The 18,878-nt window shown below is 46.7% G+C and overlaps 1 protein-coding gene across 1 annotated transcript in view; it reads right to left on the bottom strand.

Moving 5' to 3' along the window:
* Tdrd12 (tudor domain containing 12) overlaps positions 1-18,878 on the bottom strand; it is a 47,915-nt gene continuing 29,037 nt past the window's right edge. Inside the window, exons 17-32 of the mRNA XM_042667759.1 lie at positions 18,419-18,610; positions 17,399-17,527; positions 15,490-15,607; positions 13,739-13,878; positions 13,397-13,617; positions 11,994-12,093; positions 8,923-9,110; positions 8,185-8,395; positions 5,491-5,583; positions 4,141-4,313; positions 3,501-3,616; positions 2,052-2,115; positions 1,859-1,972; positions 1,631-1,784; positions 1,490-1,556; positions 1-1,251 (exon numbers count right to left, since the gene is read on the bottom strand). Coding sequence (XP_042523693.1) covers positions 1,160-1,251; positions 1,490-1,556; positions 1,631-1,784; positions 1,859-1,972; positions 2,052-2,115; positions 3,501-3,616; positions 4,141-4,313; positions 5,491-5,583; positions 8,185-8,395; positions 8,923-9,110; positions 11,994-12,093; positions 13,397-13,617; positions 13,739-13,878; positions 15,490-15,607; positions 17,399-17,527; positions 18,419-18,610 — 2,172 coding nt within the window. The 3' untranslated portion in view covers positions 1-1,159. The remainder of the gene's footprint in view (positions 1,252-1,489; positions 1,557-1,630; positions 1,785-1,858; positions 1,973-2,051; positions 2,116-3,500; positions 3,617-4,140; positions 4,314-5,490; positions 5,584-8,184; positions 8,396-8,922; positions 9,111-11,993; positions 12,094-13,396; positions 13,618-13,738; positions 13,879-15,489; positions 15,608-17,398; positions 17,528-18,418; positions 18,611-18,878) is intronic.

Raw genomic sequence — 18,878 nt, 5'->3', positions numbered from 1 at the left:
TTGGGGAAAAGAGTGCTCAACAACTTTTATTTTAAACAATACTGCAAAAGGCAGTCATGTCACAACTGAGTGTGGAAGTAGTGCTTTAGACACATTAGCAGTACAGAAAATAGAAGCGTGCCATACACAGTATTCATCCATTTCTCTATTTGGACCTGGAGAAGGTCAGGCTCAGAGAGACCAAGGGTGCAGGTTTTTGCTCATAGGGAAAAATTAAATCAGAACGTCTGGCGGGGTGCAGTGGGGTGCACGTGTCACTGCAGCGACTCGGGAGGCTGGGATCTCAAGACCGCACAGCTCATAGCCAGAATAGGTAAAAGTTTACATGCAGGCTACACAGGAGACGTGGCAAAGTGGAATGGAGAAGCGCATGGGGCTTCAACCGCCAACAGCTTATCTGACCTTTCCAGCTCCTCACCTCTCCCAAGGAGGAATCGCCAATGGCTTCCAGGTGCTCTCACTCTGCTGTTCCTGGTGGTGATTAATGGGGTCCTTTTTTGTGCCAGTACTGGTGTTTCAAATCAGGACTGATGCTCCTACACTTTCCAGCACTTTGCTGGTTAATTGGAGATAAGAGTATCACAGATTTGTCTGCTTGTGCTGGCTTTGCACCTCACATGTGAGCCCCTGGTACCTGGCCACAAATCCCTTAAGTCTTTGTCCCCGTTTGCCCAAGATTTCAGGAGCAGTTACCCGAACCAGCGGCCCTGCTGCTAAAAAGCCCTGGGCATGCCACTAAAAAGCCCTGGGCATGCCACTAAAAAGCCCTGGGCATGCCACTAAAAAGCCCTGGGCATGCCGAGGCCACTCGCAGCTGTCCTTGGGAAAAGTCCACTCACTCTAAGCAGCACCTTCACAGGCAATAGTACGTGAATGCAGTCACAGCAAAAAAGGACTGGCAAGCATGTGCTAGATGTGCATTTGTCAGACAAAAGCAGGGTTTTCCTATGGCGCCTAGGCTGCCCTCGGTCCTCTGAGCACTGGGATTATTGGGGTCTCCCAGACCTTGCTTCTCCCTTCCTTTGGCCATCTTCTTTAATGTTTGCCTATTTTTAAGTCAATTACATTGCGTTTCTCACCAGGACCTATCCCAGTGCCCCAAGAAGCTTCAGTAATGAGGTTGACGTGACTAGTTGCTTCCTCAACCTCCCAGCGCAGCTCATTCACTCTCGCTTCCCGCATCCTCTGAAGAGCTGCTGCTGTTCTTCACCACCTCGGCCACTTTGCCCCACAGGCTTCTAGAATGTGCAACTGGAAGAGTCACACATCGTTAGCAATTTAAGCCTACACCAACGATCACACCCTTCCCGTCTTGCGGTGTGTATTGTCACTGTTTGCTGTGATAGGAGACCTGGGTGCCATGGGCAGTTGGGGCGGAGCTGGTGTGTCTGTGGGCGAGGGCTGGTAGGATGCACAGCAGAGCATCTTTCTAAGGGGCCCTGCTTTAACCTCTCACTGGCGGGCAGGCACTCAGGACCCCACGTCTCACCCTTGGCGATGGGGCTGTCCTCTTCACAGTCCTCCCAGTGGTCGAAGTCAAAGGTCACGTTAGGGTTCTGTGCAACACAACAGTACAGCTCAGCGGGTGGGTATGGCACGGCAGCGGGCCGGCCGCAGCCAGGGGGCTCACCTTGTGTTTGAGGAGGCCACGCCATGGCTCCTTCTTCTCCTTGGTCAGTGTGATAACGGGCTCATGGCTCTCAATGATGCACTTGCAGTCGTCCTTTACTATGTTGGCCTGCAGCTCCAGATCAGCCAGGTACGCCTTGTCTCCCACGGAGGCGCTGCGCACAGATAGCCGTCAGCCCCGAGCACGGGGCGTGGCCCCTCTCATGGCCCACCTGCCCACGGGACCCACCTGAAAATGACTCGGTCTTGAAAGTATTTACATCTGTAATCGCGGACATCCCGTATTTGTATCTTTAAGATGACAACATCCTCTTTTTGGAACCACTTTATTTGTGGATGTAAGCTAGAAGAGAAGGGAAGTCCTGACATGCTTGCCAGGCTGTGGCCGAGGGAAGGAAGTGTTCCCGCGTGGGTGGACATACCTTTTCTGATGTGGAGGTGCAGTTGCACTAGCAGAAGCATCTCTGGTGGGTGCAGATTCAGATTCTGTATAAAATTCAAAGTCAGCTTTTTCCCACAGGTTATCTGTATGTAAAACACTTTTCTTCCCCAATGTTGGGGACTGAACCTAGGGCTTTACACATCCTGGGCAAGCACCAGGCCACTTAAGCTATACCCCTAGTCCAGCTTTTGCTGTTGAGTGGGCGGGTGCTGGTCATGGGTCTTAAACGCAGGGCGCTGTTCCTGAGCTCTTCTGTTCTACCACTTTGTGCCACACACCACTTCGTTTTCTGGTGGTTCATTGGAGATAAGAGTTTCATGGACTTTCCTGCCTGGGCTAGCTTTGCATTGTGATCCTCAGATCTCAGCCTCCTGAAGCTAGGATTATAGGCTTGAGCCACCAGTGCGCCTGGCATCCATTTGTTTTTGAGATTGGGTCTCATTAACTTTCCTGGGGCTACATTCAAAAACTCATATCCCTCCTGCTTCCATCTTCGAGACAGCAAGCATACACCACCAGGCTTGGCTTACACACACTTTCTGGCACTGTAGGCAACTTTTAGATGAGGAATCATTAATGTAATAGGTAGTTCAAATATTCAGATGCAAAGAACGAAATGAAATGAGCATCACAAAGAAATGAAAATGAGTATCACTTAGTAAAACAAACATGTTATTTTAACATAAAAAACAAGCATTAACAAACATTAAAATGAAGCAAGAAAGCAGAGGAAGGGGCCAGGCGCTGGTGGCTCACGCCTGTAAGCCTAGCTACTGCTGGGATCTGCTAAATGTGACTCTGTAGCACAGCCACAGCATGCACAGCCACAGCACGCACAGCCACAGCACGCACAGCCACAGCACGCACAGCCACAGCATGCACAGCCAGTGAACTTACAACGTAAGCTCCACAACCTAAAACATTTAAAGCTAGCATCCCCCCAGTCTAAGGACACAGGCACAGCGGCTTTAATCACGGTAGCCCCAAGTGGAAAACAACCCAGTGCCACCCCATAAACTGTGCTCCTTCCTGTTACAGAAAATAACTACTTAGCAGTTATGTGCAAGCGATCGCTTCTTGCAATACTAGATGTGAATTTTACACAGACACCCTGATGGACAGAAGCCCCAAGAGTGTTATGTCATGCTTCCCACTCGGCAAGGCACACGGTGACACAAGTGGCCAGATGGACGCTGAGGAGCTGGGTCTCATCCACGCGCGCCTGCCTGGGTATTTGTTATGTGTCACAGATACAAAAAAGTGTTTAAAAAAAAACCAATAGAAACAGATAAAGTCAGCTTATGTCATCTTCTAACACTGATTCACCAAAAAATGGAACAGTCTGTGTCAATATCTTACTTCATCTCAAGAGCCAAAATGTGAGGTTTAATGATTTCAAGTCAGCGTCCTTTCAGTAACAAGTACAAACCTGGACTGTGGTGAGCGGAGTCAGTCATGGAGCTGGAGCTGGACTTCCCTGGCGCTTGCGCATCCTCCTGCTGAGCCCCAGATGCAGCAGCAGCCTCTTTCTCTGGGGAAGTCACCCTAGACCAAGAGGCCCTGGGTTAGCACTGACCTCAGGAGGATCCCAAAGGCACTCATGGCTGGGCTCGGTCACCACCTCCACAGGCAGCCCTCCATGGCTGGTGACTTAAGGGCAGATGACAAAGAAAGTGCCGCCCAGTGCTCTGTTTGCAGGAAGGCAAGCCGCCCAGTTTTGCCAGCCTCTGCCTTTGCAGCAGGCACATGGCAGATGACAAAGCGCCACCCAGTGCTGGGTTTTCAGAACCCCTCCCCCCCTCCAGACTGGCTGGGATGCCAGAGATGGACAACACAGGGTAAGGGAGTCCCAAGCAGTCAGAATGCAAGCAAGGGAACCCCCATCCTGGCTTGCTGTTGGGATTCAAGTAGAGTGCTGTGGTTCAAGTGGAGTGCTAGCCTTGAGCACAAAAAGGCTCAGGGACAGTGCCCAGGACTGGCAAAAACCAAAGACACCACAGAGATGCATGTAACTTAACACACAGGACCCAAACACTTGAGAAAGGAGACAAAGAAAGGCACTTCCTTACGTGGTCTGGCCGAGGCCACCATCACAAGCCGGCATGTCCGTTCCCTTGCAGAGCAATTTCAGTTTTTGCACGTGTTCTGAATTATCGATGCCCATCCCCGTGGACAGAATCTCTGCACGAACATTATAATCAATGATGGAAGTTTTCAGGTTTGGAAGTTTTGTAACATGCACCTTGAAGCATGAGTGGGAAAGGACATTTTTAGGAGTCCTGCTGAGCAGGTTGCCACTACAGCAAATGCTCATTTCACAGCGGAGGGGACACGGCACAGGCACATGAAGTGTGGGGTCAACTCCTGGGATAAAATCCATACCCACGCCAGTCTGGACTGGTGGAACCACATTCAATGTTCTGTTTTCAAGATTCTTACTCAACTGTTTCACCTCTATAAAAAGGGCCTTCCCCTTTCTGTGTTTCAGACCATTTCCTGTTTTCCTTTTCTGCGACCACAACTTTCTCATCCATTTCAATTTACATGAAATTTAGTCAACTAAGAATCCGCAGCAGTGCAATCTGGTGCCCCATCAGCCCCAGGCAGGACCTCATCTGCTTGGGTCACAGAGGTAACCTGACACCTGCACTACTAGCAAGGAGCAGGTAGTGAGCAGATGAGAAAGTGAGGATATAAAAGGCTATCTTTGAGCTAGATGTTGTTGGCTCGTGCCTGTTATCCTAGCTACTCAGGAGGGTGAGATGTGAGGATCATGAGCCAAACTAGGCAAGAAGTCCAGGAGACTTATTTGTAGTCAACAAACAAAAAGCTGGAGCTGTGGCTTCAGTGGTAGAGAGCCAGCCTTTAGTGAAAGAGCTAAGGGACAATGCCCAGGCCTAGAGTTCAAGCCCCACTGACCAGCATAAACACATCAAAAGGTATCTTTTATCTTTGGGTGCTCTGAGATAGAACTCTAGGCATCACCGAGCATGGCACATGTCTTTAGGCTCATTTACAGTCTAGATCGGAGGGACACATAGCGGGCACTGACTCGGGCGGGGCCTGCCAGCTGTGAAATCAACACTTGAAAAGGTGGAAGTAGAACTGCTGCATCTAAAGAACACCTTTGTGACACTTGTGTGGGAGTGTGTACCACACACACACACACACACACACACACACACACACACACACACACACACACACACACACACACACACACACACGTATGTACTGGGCCACGGCTTAAGATAATCCATCAAACAACAAAACCCCACAACAAAACTCATGAGCAACACCTATGTATGAACAACACCTCCTCCAACACAACCCAAATCTGCCTCCAGTTCTGGAAGCCAACAGTTACTGAAGAAGAACAGGCATCATTTTAGGAGATTTTAAGGAAACTTCACACTTACCATTGGGTCAATCCAAACAGTATTCCCCAGAGCCAACACTACTTTTGCATCATGCAATTTTCCAACAATTTTATGATGAATGTACCTAGTAACCTGAAAAAAAAAGCACTTAATGTAATCTGCAGCTTTAACAAAATACCTCTTTGCAGGCTGGGCCCGGTGGCTCATACTTGGGTCCTCGCCACCCAAGAAGTGCGGTATGGAGCTGACGGGGTGAGACTAGTCAGGCCTCAAGCTAGCTAGTCAGCAGGGCACAGTGGCATGCTTCTCTTACCCAGTGATGTAGGAGGCTGAGACCAGGAGGATCATAGTTTCAGGTCACATCAAGAAAAAAATGTTCCTAAGGCTGGGTGCCAGTGGTTCATGCCTGTCATCCTAGCTACTCAGGAGGCTGAGATCTGAGGATTGCGGTTCAAAGCCAGCCCGGGCAGGAAAGTCTGTGAGACTCTTATCTCCAATAAAAAACACTAGAGGGCTGGGAAGGTGGCTCAGTGGTAGAGCGCTTGCTTTGCATGCCTGAGGCCCTGGGTTCGATTCCTCAGCACCACATAAGCAAAAAACAAAAAAAAAAAGCCAGAAGGGGTGCTCTGGCTCAAGTGGTAGAGCGCTAGCCTTGAGCTGAAGAGCTGAGGAACAGTACCCAGGCCCAGAGCTCAGGCCCCACGACCGGAACCAAAAAAACAAAAATAAATAGAAATAAAAAATAAAAAACACTAGAAAGCTGGAAGTGGCACTGTGGCTCAAGTGGTAGAGCACTCGCCTTGAGCTGAAGAATGCAGGGACAGTGCCCAAGCCCAGAGTTCAAGCCCCATGACTAACAAAAAAAAAAAAAAAGTTACTAAAACTCCATTTCAGTGGAGAAAGCTGGGGTGTGATACTTTATCCCTGTCTCCTCAGCAATTGCAGGAACTATACATAGGATGGCAGTCTACGTGGGCCTGGGGGAAAAAAGGAGCAAAAAGGGCAGGAGGAACAGCTCAAGTGGTACACTGCCTGCCTAGCAAGCAAGAAGCCCTGAGTTCAAACCCCACTATAACCAAGTCCTCACACCCCTAAACCTACCTTCTGTATTCTGCCTATGCTGCCTGATCTGTCTATAGGCGGCTCCATCACGGAGGGGCGGGGGGGGGGGGTCACGGAGCCCCATCCCTCAGTGGGGGTAGCACTGGGCATGAATGAGGTGGTGCTTTACCACTTGACTCACAGATCCACCTCTGGCTCTTTTAGCCAGTCCTTGAACTCAGGATCTGGACGTTGTCCCTGAGCTTTTGTTTCTCAGGGCTAGTGTTCTACCACTTTTGAGCCACAGCTCCATGACAGCTTTTTGTGGTTAATTGGACAAGGACTTTCCTTCCTGGGCTGCCTTTGAACCTTGATCCTCAAATCTCAGCCTCCTGAGTAGCTAGATTACAGCCATGAGCTACCAGTGCCTGGTTCTCAGCATTTTTGCCCAAGACTGTGGCACCCTACCAATTGAGTCATATCTCTACTTTTGGCTTTTGATGGTTAGTTAATTGGAGCTAAGTCTCTTACAGACTTGTCTGCTTGGGCTGGCTTTGAACCATAATCCTCAGACCTCATCCTCCTGAGGAGCTGGGATTACAGGCATGAACCACCAAATCAAGTTGATTTTGATGATTCCAGATATAGTGTGAGGTACAGTTATTCAGCCTGGTGAAAAGTGATGGTGATTGACACATGGTGGCTGTCTCTGCTGCTATCTAGAACTTGCTGGTAGGAGCCTGTAGTTAAAGGTTATGGCTGAGGGTTGATTCCTGTGTGGAGATGGATTGAAATGCCGGAAGGAGGCAGGAAGAGCTAGATTCCTTCCATGGAACCTGTGCCAAATCTTATCTGTGCAAGGACATGTGGCTATGGATTGCAGAGACACTGCAAGCTGTGTGTGCATGTGCGCGTGTGTGTGCATGTGCACACGTGTACATACACGTGTGATGTTACTGAGGCTTGAACTCAGGGCCTGGATGTTATCCCTTAGCAATTTGACTTAAGGCTGGTGATCTACCACTTGAGCCACAGCTCCACTTCTTGATTTTTGGTGGTTAATTGGAGATAAGAGTCTCAGGGGCTTTCCTGCCCAGGGATCCTATATACCTCACTCTCTTGAGCAGCCAGAATTACAAACATGAGCCACCTGGCTTATTGTGTGCTTTTTGGTTGACAGACCAAGATAACTCATAAACAATTCTGGTTTGGTAGCAGTGGGGCTTGAGTGAGGACAAGTGCAGAGAGGTTCAGGAACCTGCCCTAGGGCTCTTGCCAGAGAGGCCCAGGGGCTGGTGGGAGATGGGACCCTCAGACCCCAGATTCTGAACGTGTCCCCATGTGGACGATGCACCCTGTCAAATGGCATTTACTTCCCTGAACACCCAAGGACATGGGACAATGAAGCTGCTCCCCCGGGGTGCTGGGGCTGTGGGGCCTGCATCCCCACTTAACTCTCAGGCAGTCCAAGCCATGTGAGAAACTGAGGCAGGAGAATCATGTGAGGCTAGGAATTCAAGACCAGTCTGGGCAATACAAGTTGAAACCTCCCCTCTTCCAGACCCTTACCTCAAAAAAAGCCTCATTGTATGTGGACATATGAAATAAGTTCAGACAATGTGTAATCTGGGTGCATTTGGGGTTAAACATATCCTCCTAATCGACGGAAGAGGGAAAGAGACAATCAGTCACCTTAGGATTCCATTCCATCTCACCATCGGCAGGTTTTACTCGGCACACAATGAACTCCACAGCCTGTGGGGGCAGTGTGCGGAAGTTTTCCGGGAGGCTCAAGAGCTGGTCCTTTGTCACCAGCCCCGTCCTGCCTTCATCCAAGAAGGTCACAAGGATGCTCCCCAGGCCTCCTGCGTCTTCCTTCTGGCTTGTCTCCAGCACCTGAACTCTGGAGAACGGCAGGCCATTACATGAGCAGAAGTTCCAAGAGGAAGTCATCTCTGCCTCAACCTACCCAGCACATGGAAAACACGCAAAAATGTAGCTGCACCACACAGGTGTGCTCTGCGGTGGAACTGAACAAATGAAGACCTTGGAAAGCCTTCAGTGATGGACTATCTATATGACTCACAGGTGGTTCGAATGGGCTCAATCCCTTCATCAGGAAAACGAATACAAATGAACACAGCAAAGTTCTGAGGACTCTGACTCAAGCCTGAGTGGCACCTGCTGTATACACTGCCTGCCCAAGACCCCTCACTGGCACGGCCACAGCTCAGCGGGCTTGCCTATAAAATGCCCATCTGACGGGAACTTGGTAGAAATTAAACAAGGTGGAGTGGTGGCCTGGTGGACAGCTGGAGTGTGAGTATTCGGTGTCAGAAGCCAGTGGATCAAGCCTCACTGTGTGTGGTGAAAATAAGTGTTCCACACAGCTTAAGTTGCCTCATGTGTCACCGATGAATAGTGCTGTACCTGTGAAAAAATGTCTTCTCTTCCAAGCCATACAATCCCAAGTTCTCCACCTTTTCAACAGCTACTTTATTACTAGAATCCTTAAAATACTCATTCATTTCTGCCTTCAGAGTGACATAAAGATCCTCATGTTTATCAATAATACGACCAAAGTAATTTGTTGCATTTGAAATGTAAGAAGGTATTATCTGAAACAGCAGAAAATGTTTAAATCACACATGTGCACATTTCATCTGCCTGACCTAAGAACTCATATGCAAACAGGTTGAAAATTAGCCACAAAGGCCAGATACCATAACAGAAGAAACCTTTACCATATTCAGAAATATTACAGTCTTGTTGGGAGCTGATGGCGCACACCTGTAATCCTAGCTACTCAGGAGACTGAGATCTGAGGATCGTGCTTCAAAGCCAGCTCTGGCAGGAATGTCCATGAGACTCTTATCTCCAATTAACAACCAGAAAACCAGAAGTGGCACTGTGGCTCAAGTGGTAGAGCACTAGCCTTTAACTGAAGAGCTGAGGGACAGAGCCCAGAGTTCAAGCCCCACAACCAACACCAACACTCCCCCACCAAAAAAAAAAAAAAAAAGATTCTTCTCAGGTAGAGAATGTGGGTTAATTGTAGAGGGCTTGCCTAGCATGCACGAAGCCCTGGGTTCAATTCCTCAGCACCACATCAACAGAAAAGGCTGGAAGTGGCGCTGTGGCTCAAGTGGTAGAGTGCTAGCCTTGAGCTGAAGAGCTCAGGGACATCACCCAGGCCCAGAGTTCAAGCTCCATGACTTGACAAAAAGAAGAAAAAAAATAAAAAGAAATATTACAGTCTTGCTAAGCACCAATGGCTCATGCCTCTAATTCTCACTACACAGGAGACTGAGATCTGAGGATCACAGTTTGAGAAGCCAGCCCAAGTAGTAAAGTCTATGAGACCATCTCTAATTTATCACCAAAAAGCTGGAAATGCCAGTGTGGCTCAAGCAGAGCAACCAGCCTTGAGCAGAAAAGCTCAGGGGATGGGCTGGGAAATTTGGCTCAATAGTAGATTGCTTGCCTCGCATGCGTAAGGCCCTGGGTTCAATTCCTCAGCACCACATAAGCAGAAAAAAGCCAGAAGTGGCGCTGTGGCTCAAGTGCTAGGGTGCTAGCCTTGAGCTGAAGAGCTAAGGGACAGCACCCAGGCCCAGTTCAAGCCCCATGATGGACAAAAAAAAAAAAAGCTCAGGGATAGCACCCAGGCCCCAAGTTCAAGCCCCAGGACTGGCACTTAAAAAAAAACAAACAAAGGATTTGAAAGAAAATCTTTTTTTTTTTTTTGGGGGGGTCCGTCATGGGGCCTGAACTCTGGGCCTGAGCGCTGTCCTTCAGCTCTTCAGCTCAAGGCTAGCACTCTACCACTTGAGCCACAGCGCCACTTCCGGCTTTTTTCTTTTTGCTTATGTGGTGCTGAGGAATCGAACCCAGGGCCTCAGGCATGCAAGGCAAGCACTCTACCACTGAGCTACCTTCCCAGCCCCAATCGCTGTATCTTTTTAAAGCAGTATTACAGATTGAACTCGTGACCTGGTGCTTGCACTCTACAACTTGAATCACACATCCAATACTGCATTGTTTTTTAACTACCTCTAAATGAAAATAACTGTAAAATATATAATTAGAAAAAAAATCCTACATTGTTACTCATTTACAGAAGCTGGTTTTGGTTGTATATATAAACTGGGGTTCTAAAATAACAATCTCTAAGGGTCATTCCTATTATCAGATTAATGGTAGTATGTTAATATTGGGTAGTAGAAGTTATAATTACATTGTACTAAGAGTCTACTACTTAAAACAGTTTGATGAAAATGAGCAGAGCGGGGCTGGGAAGGTGGCTCAGTGGTAGAGTGCTTGCCTTGCATGCAAGAGGCCCTGGGTTCGATTCCTCAGCACCACATAAGCAAAAAGAAAAAAGCCGGAAGTGGCGCTGTGGCTCAAGTGGTAAAGCGCTAGCCTTGAGCTGAAGAGCGGAGGGACAGCGCCCAGGCCCAGAGTTCAGGCCCCACAACCGGACCCCCCCCCCAAAAAAAAAAAAAGAAAAGAAAAGAAAATGAGCAGAGCTAGATGCTGTAGTGCACACTTAGAATCCTAACTATTCACCAGACAGAGAATGGAAAGATTAAAGTTCAAGGCCAGTCTGGGCAAAAAAGTTCATAAGACACCACCCAACTGATTAAAAATAAAAGCTTCCGGGCACTGGTGGCTCACACCTATCATCCTAGCTACTCAGGACACTGAGATTTAAGGGTCACAGCTCAAAACCAGCCTGGGCAAGAAAGGCTATGAGACAATTATCTCCATTTAACCACCAGAAAACTGGAAATGGCTCTGTGGCTCAAAGTGGTAGAGTACTAGCCTTGGACAAAAGAGCTCAGGGACAGTGCCCAGGCCCTGAGTTCAAGCCCCATAACCAACAAAAAAACAAATAAAATTAAAAGCTGAATGGGAGGGAGAAAGCGGGGGAACACAAAGGAAGGGGTGACATTATTCAAAAGGAATTGTTCTCATTACCTGACTTAAGAAATGGTAACCCCCTGGTACAACACCTTAATAACAAAATCATATTTAAAAATAAAATGGAGGGCTGGGAATATGGCTTAGTGGGAGAGTGCTTGCCTAACATGAAGGAAGCCCTGGGTTTGATTCCTTGGTACCACATAAACAGAAAAAGCTGGAAGTGGGGCTGTGGCTCTAGTGGGAAAGTGCCAGCCTTGAGCCAAAGCAGCCAGGGACAATGCCCAGGCTCTGAGTTCAAGCCCCAGGACTGGCAAAAAAATAATAAAATGGAACATGTAGTTACATGCCTGTCATTCCAGACATATACAGAAAGTATAAACAAGAGGATCGTTCTCCAGGTTGGATGGGTAAAAAGCTTGATCAAAAAGGAATGAAAGCAAAAAGGCCTGGAGTTCAAGGCATGGCTCAAGCAGTAGAACATCTCTGCCTAGCAAGCATGGCCGTAAGTTCAAACCCCCACACCACCAAAATGAAAAGAAAATCCCTGGGGGATAAAGGGTCGTAACAGAACGTACCTGGATGTACCCATACACTGGCAGAGCCTGGTCAGACAACTTCCTTGGCATGTCCAGCTCTGTACTGACATAGTGTCGATCAGGACATACCCTTTTGTCTCTGAAAAATATGACCAGATTTTAAAAGTAGGAAAAAAAGAAGTAAGTCTGAACTGAAATTAGAGGTTTATTCAACTCACCTTAAATATTAAGTACCCACAGGATACTATCAAGTTATAAACGGGTGAAAAAGTGTTCTACAATGTTTTTGTGTGTGTGTCAGTTCTGGGGCTTGAACTCAGGACCTGGGCGCTGTCCCTGAGCTTCTCTGAGCTCAAGGGTGACACCCTACTCTTTGAGCCACAGCTCTACTTCTGGCTTTTTCTACGTAGTTTGTCGCATGTTAAGAGTCTCATGGACTTTTCTGCCTTGGCTAGCTTCAAACCATGATCTTCAGATCTAAGCCTCTTGTGTAGCTAGGATGATAGTCATGAGCCAATGGCATCTAGCTCCATAGGCATTTTTAAAATGGGAAAAGGACGTCAACGCAAGTCCTTCAAAAACAAACAAGAGCTGACCATCCACTGTGTCACCAGACACGCCGATTGAACTAGACTGCTCCAGAGGTGGTGCGGACACAGACAGTTTGCATTCGCTCATTGCTCCTGCTCAGACTGCCTACAGGAGTGGGCACATACCTCTCTAGGAAGATGTGCAGACTGTAAGTGTTCAACGCGATTCCAGACACAACAGCCTAGACTAAGTCCCACAGGCCATCACCAGGTGAGCAACTGTGTGCACCGTGATGTTTTCCTACAACACCAAGCCACAAACTAAGGAAAGGTCAGTGCACCCAGTATAGACAGATGTCACAGATGTTGACACAAGAATACACACTGCAATTCCATTTAGACAGCCATCAACAATGAGCAAAACAATGAGAAAAAAAAAGAGCCCAAGTACCACCAATATACAGACAGGGAAAGAAAATGAAATGCATAGTAATACAGTGTGGTTCTCTTCAGCCACGCAGAATTAAATGTTATTTACAGCAAAGTAGATGGAACCGGAGGAAACCCTGTTATGAGAAACAAAGTTCATCAAAAAGTAAGATACAATTACTAGAGGCTAGGAAGGGTTTATGGGAGGGCGATAGAAATTTGGTCAGAGCATACACATGCACGTATGGAAGTAGCACACTGAGTCCTGTTAACATGTGCAATTAATACATGAAGATTTGAAAAATGGAAAAAGGAGAATGCACACGTTGTCAGTGAACAGTTACCGCAGGGCCCATGCCTGCTCCCTCAAGGCTGGGGGCTGGCCACTAGGGGCAGGCATGAGTGATGCCAGGCTGTAAACTTCCCATCTGTCAATTTAACTGTACACCATCCTTCAGTTTTAGACCAAGAGCACTGACTTACTTGCAGAAGCCGAAAGCCTTCAGGTGTTTACAGAGCGGTCTTCTGGCTTTCTTGTCCTCTTTGGCTTCCAAGACCCCTGCACAGAACTCGTATAACTCCGATGGTATTTTGGCATCTGCTCGCTCCAAGTAGCGCAGGACACCTACTGCGTGGCTAGCATTCCTCTCCGTCAGCAACAAGACAGACTTGGTTTTTTTATCTCCACACTCTACCGATGAACCCTTACAAGTGGGTGGGGGGTAAGTAAGGGAACCAAGAGATTATCCAGATCAAACTCAGTGAAACCGTGGGCTCTGAATTTGTCACTATACTGAAGAGAATTTTTTAAAAAAAGGATCAAACCTGTTGAGTAAAACTTTGAAAATGATCAGACATGCAATAAAGACGTCCACCAAAAACCTTGGGAGAGGCGGGGAAGCTGAAGTGCACCACGCACGTGGCGTCGGTGATGGCCAGGAGTGGGATGCAGTCGTCAGTAGAGGCTGGGGAAGAGGATTTGCTTACGTTACCATGAGTTCAAGTTTTCTGAACTTGCTTAGTATAATGGAGCTAAAAGCCTCTACCAGTAAGCTACCTGTACTCCTGCATTTTTTTTTTAGATGTGACTTTTTTTTACATCTCCCACCCCACCAAATTCTACAGCCCACTGATTAAATTCCATAGAAAGTGACCTCTTTTTTTTTTTTTTTGTCGGTCATGGGGCTTGAACTCTGGGCCTGGGCGCTGTCCCTCAGCTCTTCAGCTCAAGGCAAGCGCTCTACCACTTGAGCTACAGCGCCACTTCCGGTTTTCTAGTGGTTTATTGGAGATAGGAGTCTCACGGTCTTTTCTGCCCGGGCTGGCTTTGAACCGCGATTCTCAGATCTCAGCCTCCTGAGTAGCTAGGATTACAGGCGTGAGCCACCGGCACCCGGCTTTTTTTTTTTTTTTTAAGTTTAATTTTATTTGTGAACATACTGTACAGAGGGGTTACAATTACATGGGCAGGATAATGCGTACATTTCTTACCAAGCATTGCAGCCTCCTTTGTTTACCCTTCACCTCCCTTCCCAGCCTCCCCCCTCCCCCCCCAATCCCAATCCCTCTCCTCCTCCCCCCCCCCGCCCCCCCCGCACCGACGTTGAAAGTGACCTCTTTTTAAGCTTGGAAATGCCTTTATTTTTGTCAGTTGTGGGGCTTGAACTCTGGGCCTGAGTGCTGTTCCTTAGCTCTTCAGCTCAAGGCCAGCTCTCTACCGCTTGAACCGTAGCGCCACTTCCATGGAAATGCCTTTTTTTTTATCATAAATCTAGCTTTTGTGTGTGTGTGGGGGGGGCATTTCTTTTTTTGGGGGGGGGGCATTTCTTTATGAACTCAAGGCCTGAGTGCTGTATTGAGCTTTTTTGGGGGAGGGGGAGGGGTCCAGTCATGGGGCCTGAACTCTGGGCCTGGGCGCTGTCCCTCAGCTCTTCAGCTCAAGGCTAGCGCTCTACCACTTGAGCCACAGTGCCACTTCCGGCTTTTTTCTTTTTGCTTATGTGGTGCTGAGGAATCGAACCCAGGGCCTCATGCATGCAAGACAAGTGCTCTACCACTGAGCCACCTTCCCAGCCCTGTCTTGAGCTTTTGTGCTCAAGGCTAGTGGACTAACACTTGAGCCACAACTCCACTTCTCACTTTTTGGCTATTAACTAGAAGTTAAGAGTTTCACAGATTTTCCTGCCCAGGCTGGCTTTGAACTGCTATCTTCAGATCTCAGCCATCTAGGTAGCTAAGATGACAAGTGTGAGTCACCCATACCCATAGCCTAGGCTATGTATTTTTCATTTATTGTGTGTATTTGACTTTATATCTATAACAGGAATCTTAATTCTGACCATGTTTAATTCTGCACATATATACAAGGATATATTCATGTGGATTTTATCTAGAGCAAGGTGAACTTGGTTGGAGAAGTGCACCTAGAATTACCTCAACATGAGAAACTCGAGGTTAATTTTCATTTTGAAGTCATTATTAAAAAATCTGAGATAAAATGAGATACATAAATTCAGTGCTGATACTATGGCCTTAGCATCGTCTACCTGTAAGTAGAAATCAAAACACTTACTTACCTAATACAATGTGAGAACCAGAACTCAATTTCTTCTTCCACTGTTCTAAGACACTTTTTAAGTTAAAAACAAGCTCTTTGTGCATTTTCAAGCAAAATATTGAGTTGCTTTCTACTACCTAAAGATGATAACAAAAGAGGCCAGTCATGGTCAGGCCCGTGGCCAACTGCCTCCACCAGGTATGGCCAGTGTGACTGACATCACACGACCTGGAAGTCCCACCTCCGTGACCCAGGATCTCTCATGGATAAGACACCTCTTCAACACAAACAGCCCAATTTCCAAAAATCCGTAATTTTTACCTACAAACTTGTTCAAGGTTGAAACATTATTTTGCTAAATCTGTTTCCATTTTATTTCTGGGTGCTAGTATTTGGGCTTGAACTCAGGGCCTGGATACTATCCCTGAGCTTTTTTGCTCAAGGCTGATGCTCTGCCTCTTGAGCCACACATCCACTTCTGGCTTTTATGCTGGTTAATCGGAGATAAGAATCTCAAGGATTTTCCTGGATGGTTGGCTTTGAAAAAACAATCATCAGATCTCAGCCACCTTAGTGACTAGGATTACAGATGTGAGCTACTGGTGCACATGCAAATGCATGCACAGATGTTGAACGTGCACATGGATACACCAGATCTGTGGAATGCCAACAGGTAACTTTTAGATCTTTATAGCAAACAGGACAAGTACCACTGATTATTTCATATTTTTTTTATTGCCAGTCCTGGGGCTTGAACTCAGGGCTGGACACTGTCTCTGAGCTTCTTTTGTTCAAGGCTAGCACTCTACCACTTGAGCCACAGTGCCACTTCTGGCTTTTTCTGTTCCTGTGGTACTGAGGAATTGAACCCAGGGCTTCCTGCATGGTAGGTAAGCACACTACCACTAAGCCACATTCCCAGCCTTGATTATTTCATTTTATATTTGGCTTTGTTTCTGCATTTTAGCCTAAATGTATACAAAAGTAGATTAAACTGAATCAATCATTAACTCATATATTTGGGGTGTACATGACAGTGACCTTTATGGCTATCTTCTTTTTTATTTTTTGGGTCCGGTCGTGGGGCCTGAACTCTGGGCCTGGGCGCTGTCCCTCAGCTCTTCAGCTCAAGCCTAGCGCTCTACCACTTGAGCCACAGTATGGCTATCTTCTTAAAGCATATAGAACTTGGCATTTCTGCTGGGCATTTGTGGCTCACACCCGTAATCCTAGCTATAATTCATTTCAGACAGAAAATTTCTGTAAGTAACCAGTTACAAGCCTGACTAGATGGCTGGGAATCCTTAGTGGTAGTGTGCTTGCCTAGGATGCATAAAGCCTTGGGTTTGATTCCTCAGTACCACAGAGACAGAAAATCTGGAAGTGGTACTGTGGTTCAAGTGGTAGAGTGCTAGCTAGCCTTGAGCAAAAGAAGCTCAGGGACAGTGCCCAGGCCCTGAGTTCAAGGCCCAGGACTGGCAAAAAAGAAAAGGAAGGCCAGGCCAGGCCAGCAAACCTGACTAGAGGCATACCCAAGCTACATCTGGAACTCCCAATGCTAGTTGTGAGAAAAGAAATTTAAAAACCCAGGAACAGCACAAGGAGCTGTGTTTAAGCCCAGGTCAAGCCTTCCCATCTCCCCCCACCACACATACAGATACAGACCCACAGACACACACACACACACACATACCAATGACATTTCTTCATCTACTAGATGCTTTCACGCTCCTGTTTCCATTGAAAGGCATGGCCACCTGTGTGGCTCCTTCTTTGGTGCCAACCTTCTCTACAGCCCACCTCCTTTCCCATTGGTAGATAAACTTGAGAGGCTGTACCTAAGCCACATAGCTGACTGTTTCAAAGACACTCTGACTGCCTGAGATCCAGCCACTTGTGAGTATGTTTTACCATGGAGCTGGGCTCACCTTACACACTATTTCTGTTTCAGCTACAGAGCAGGTAAAGATCAAGGTCTTCTGGGCCTGACTTGGCATAAAATCAAGAACTTGGAGTAAAGTCGAGGTTTTCTCACATTCCAGGCAAAGATGGACTACCTGGGCAAGAGAATACAGAGCAAGGAGATTTTTTGTAAAAAGATCTTAACAAAAACTGGAGCATATTAAAATGAGTATGACAAAGCCTTTTGCAAATGGCTTTACACTCAAGCTTTCTCCCAAGAAAGTGGCTATTGCAACAAACTGTGAACATAATAAAGTCTTTCACAGTAACAAGGGAAATACAAATGAAAGCACCAGTTTCTCTTATAACTAAATGAAAGCACCAGTTTCTCTTATAACTAGATTAATTATATATAAAATAATTTAAGACAAATTACAAAAGTGGAATGTTTTCCATTTAAAATTAGTCCTTAGATTTTGGTCCTAGAAAACATGTGTTCACATGAAAAGGCCCACCAAAGGGTAATGTTTCACTGAAGGGAGGGACAAGAAAACAATGCACTTTTTCAAATCAAAACAAGAAGTTTGGTCACTTAGCTCTGTGTACAGTTAAAGGCAACTAGAGCCGTCTGTCACAGCTTAACTCCCTTCCCCCTCCCCCAAGGGTAGCTGCTCATTACATCACATTCTAAACATAGACAAAAGCTTACATTTCCAATCTTTTCCACCATGGACAAGCATGTACAGTCACATGTGCACAAACATGCACACAAACACACATCCACCCATCCACATACAACATACCTCTCAAACACTGCAGCAAAGGGGACTTCAGCATTGATCTGAAGGACATACTTTATTTTAGATTGGCAAATACCCTGAGCTGATTATGGATCTTAAACATTCCAGCAAGATTTTTTAATGTTCCAAGTGTTCCTAGGTTTTATACCTAAGCCATAATCAAAATTCACTGCGCGGTCAACCATGGAAGAGGACAGTTTATAGAACACAGGTGGCTGCTGGTGCTCGCCAGCCCACCCCAATCACCTGCTGGACGCTGCCATAGAGTGCAGCCTCCTCGGGGGCTGTGATCACAATGTATGGGTCATTCAGGAACTCCTGGACCAGGTGTTCTATGTGTCGGCTCCAGTGAACGCCGACCGCAATGACCTGGTGGGGTACAGACTCCCGCTCTTCTACCTCAATGTTTTTTCTGAAGTTATCTAATATAGCAAATGTCTAAAAAAAACAGTATAGTTAATGTCATTATTTCTAAAAAGTAAAAATTAGTTAGAACATAAAATGTAGGAGACTGATTCTTTCATCTTCAGAGTTGAGAGAACCTTTCCAAAAATAAAAGGAAAAAAAAACTAAAAAGGATGAAATGCTTTAAGTAAGTAAATAAAACTCTACTCTGAACAGAATTAAAGCACAAACAACATCCTGGTAAATATTTGTAAGGCATACAACAAGATTAACGTGTTCACATTAAAAACTAAAAAAATTG

This window comes from Dipodomys spectabilis, unplaced genomic scaffold (genome assembly GCF_019054845.1).
Source record: "Dipodomys spectabilis isolate Male_0828 unplaced genomic scaffold, ASM1905484v1 ptg000422l, whole genome shotgun sequence".
In the NCBI taxonomy this organism is placed as follows: Eukaryota; Metazoa; Chordata; class Mammalia; order Rodentia; family Heteromyidae; genus Dipodomys; species Dipodomys spectabilis.
The sequence above is the reverse complement of the archived record's forward strand: the minus strand, read 5'-3'. Positions and strand labels throughout refer to the sequence as shown.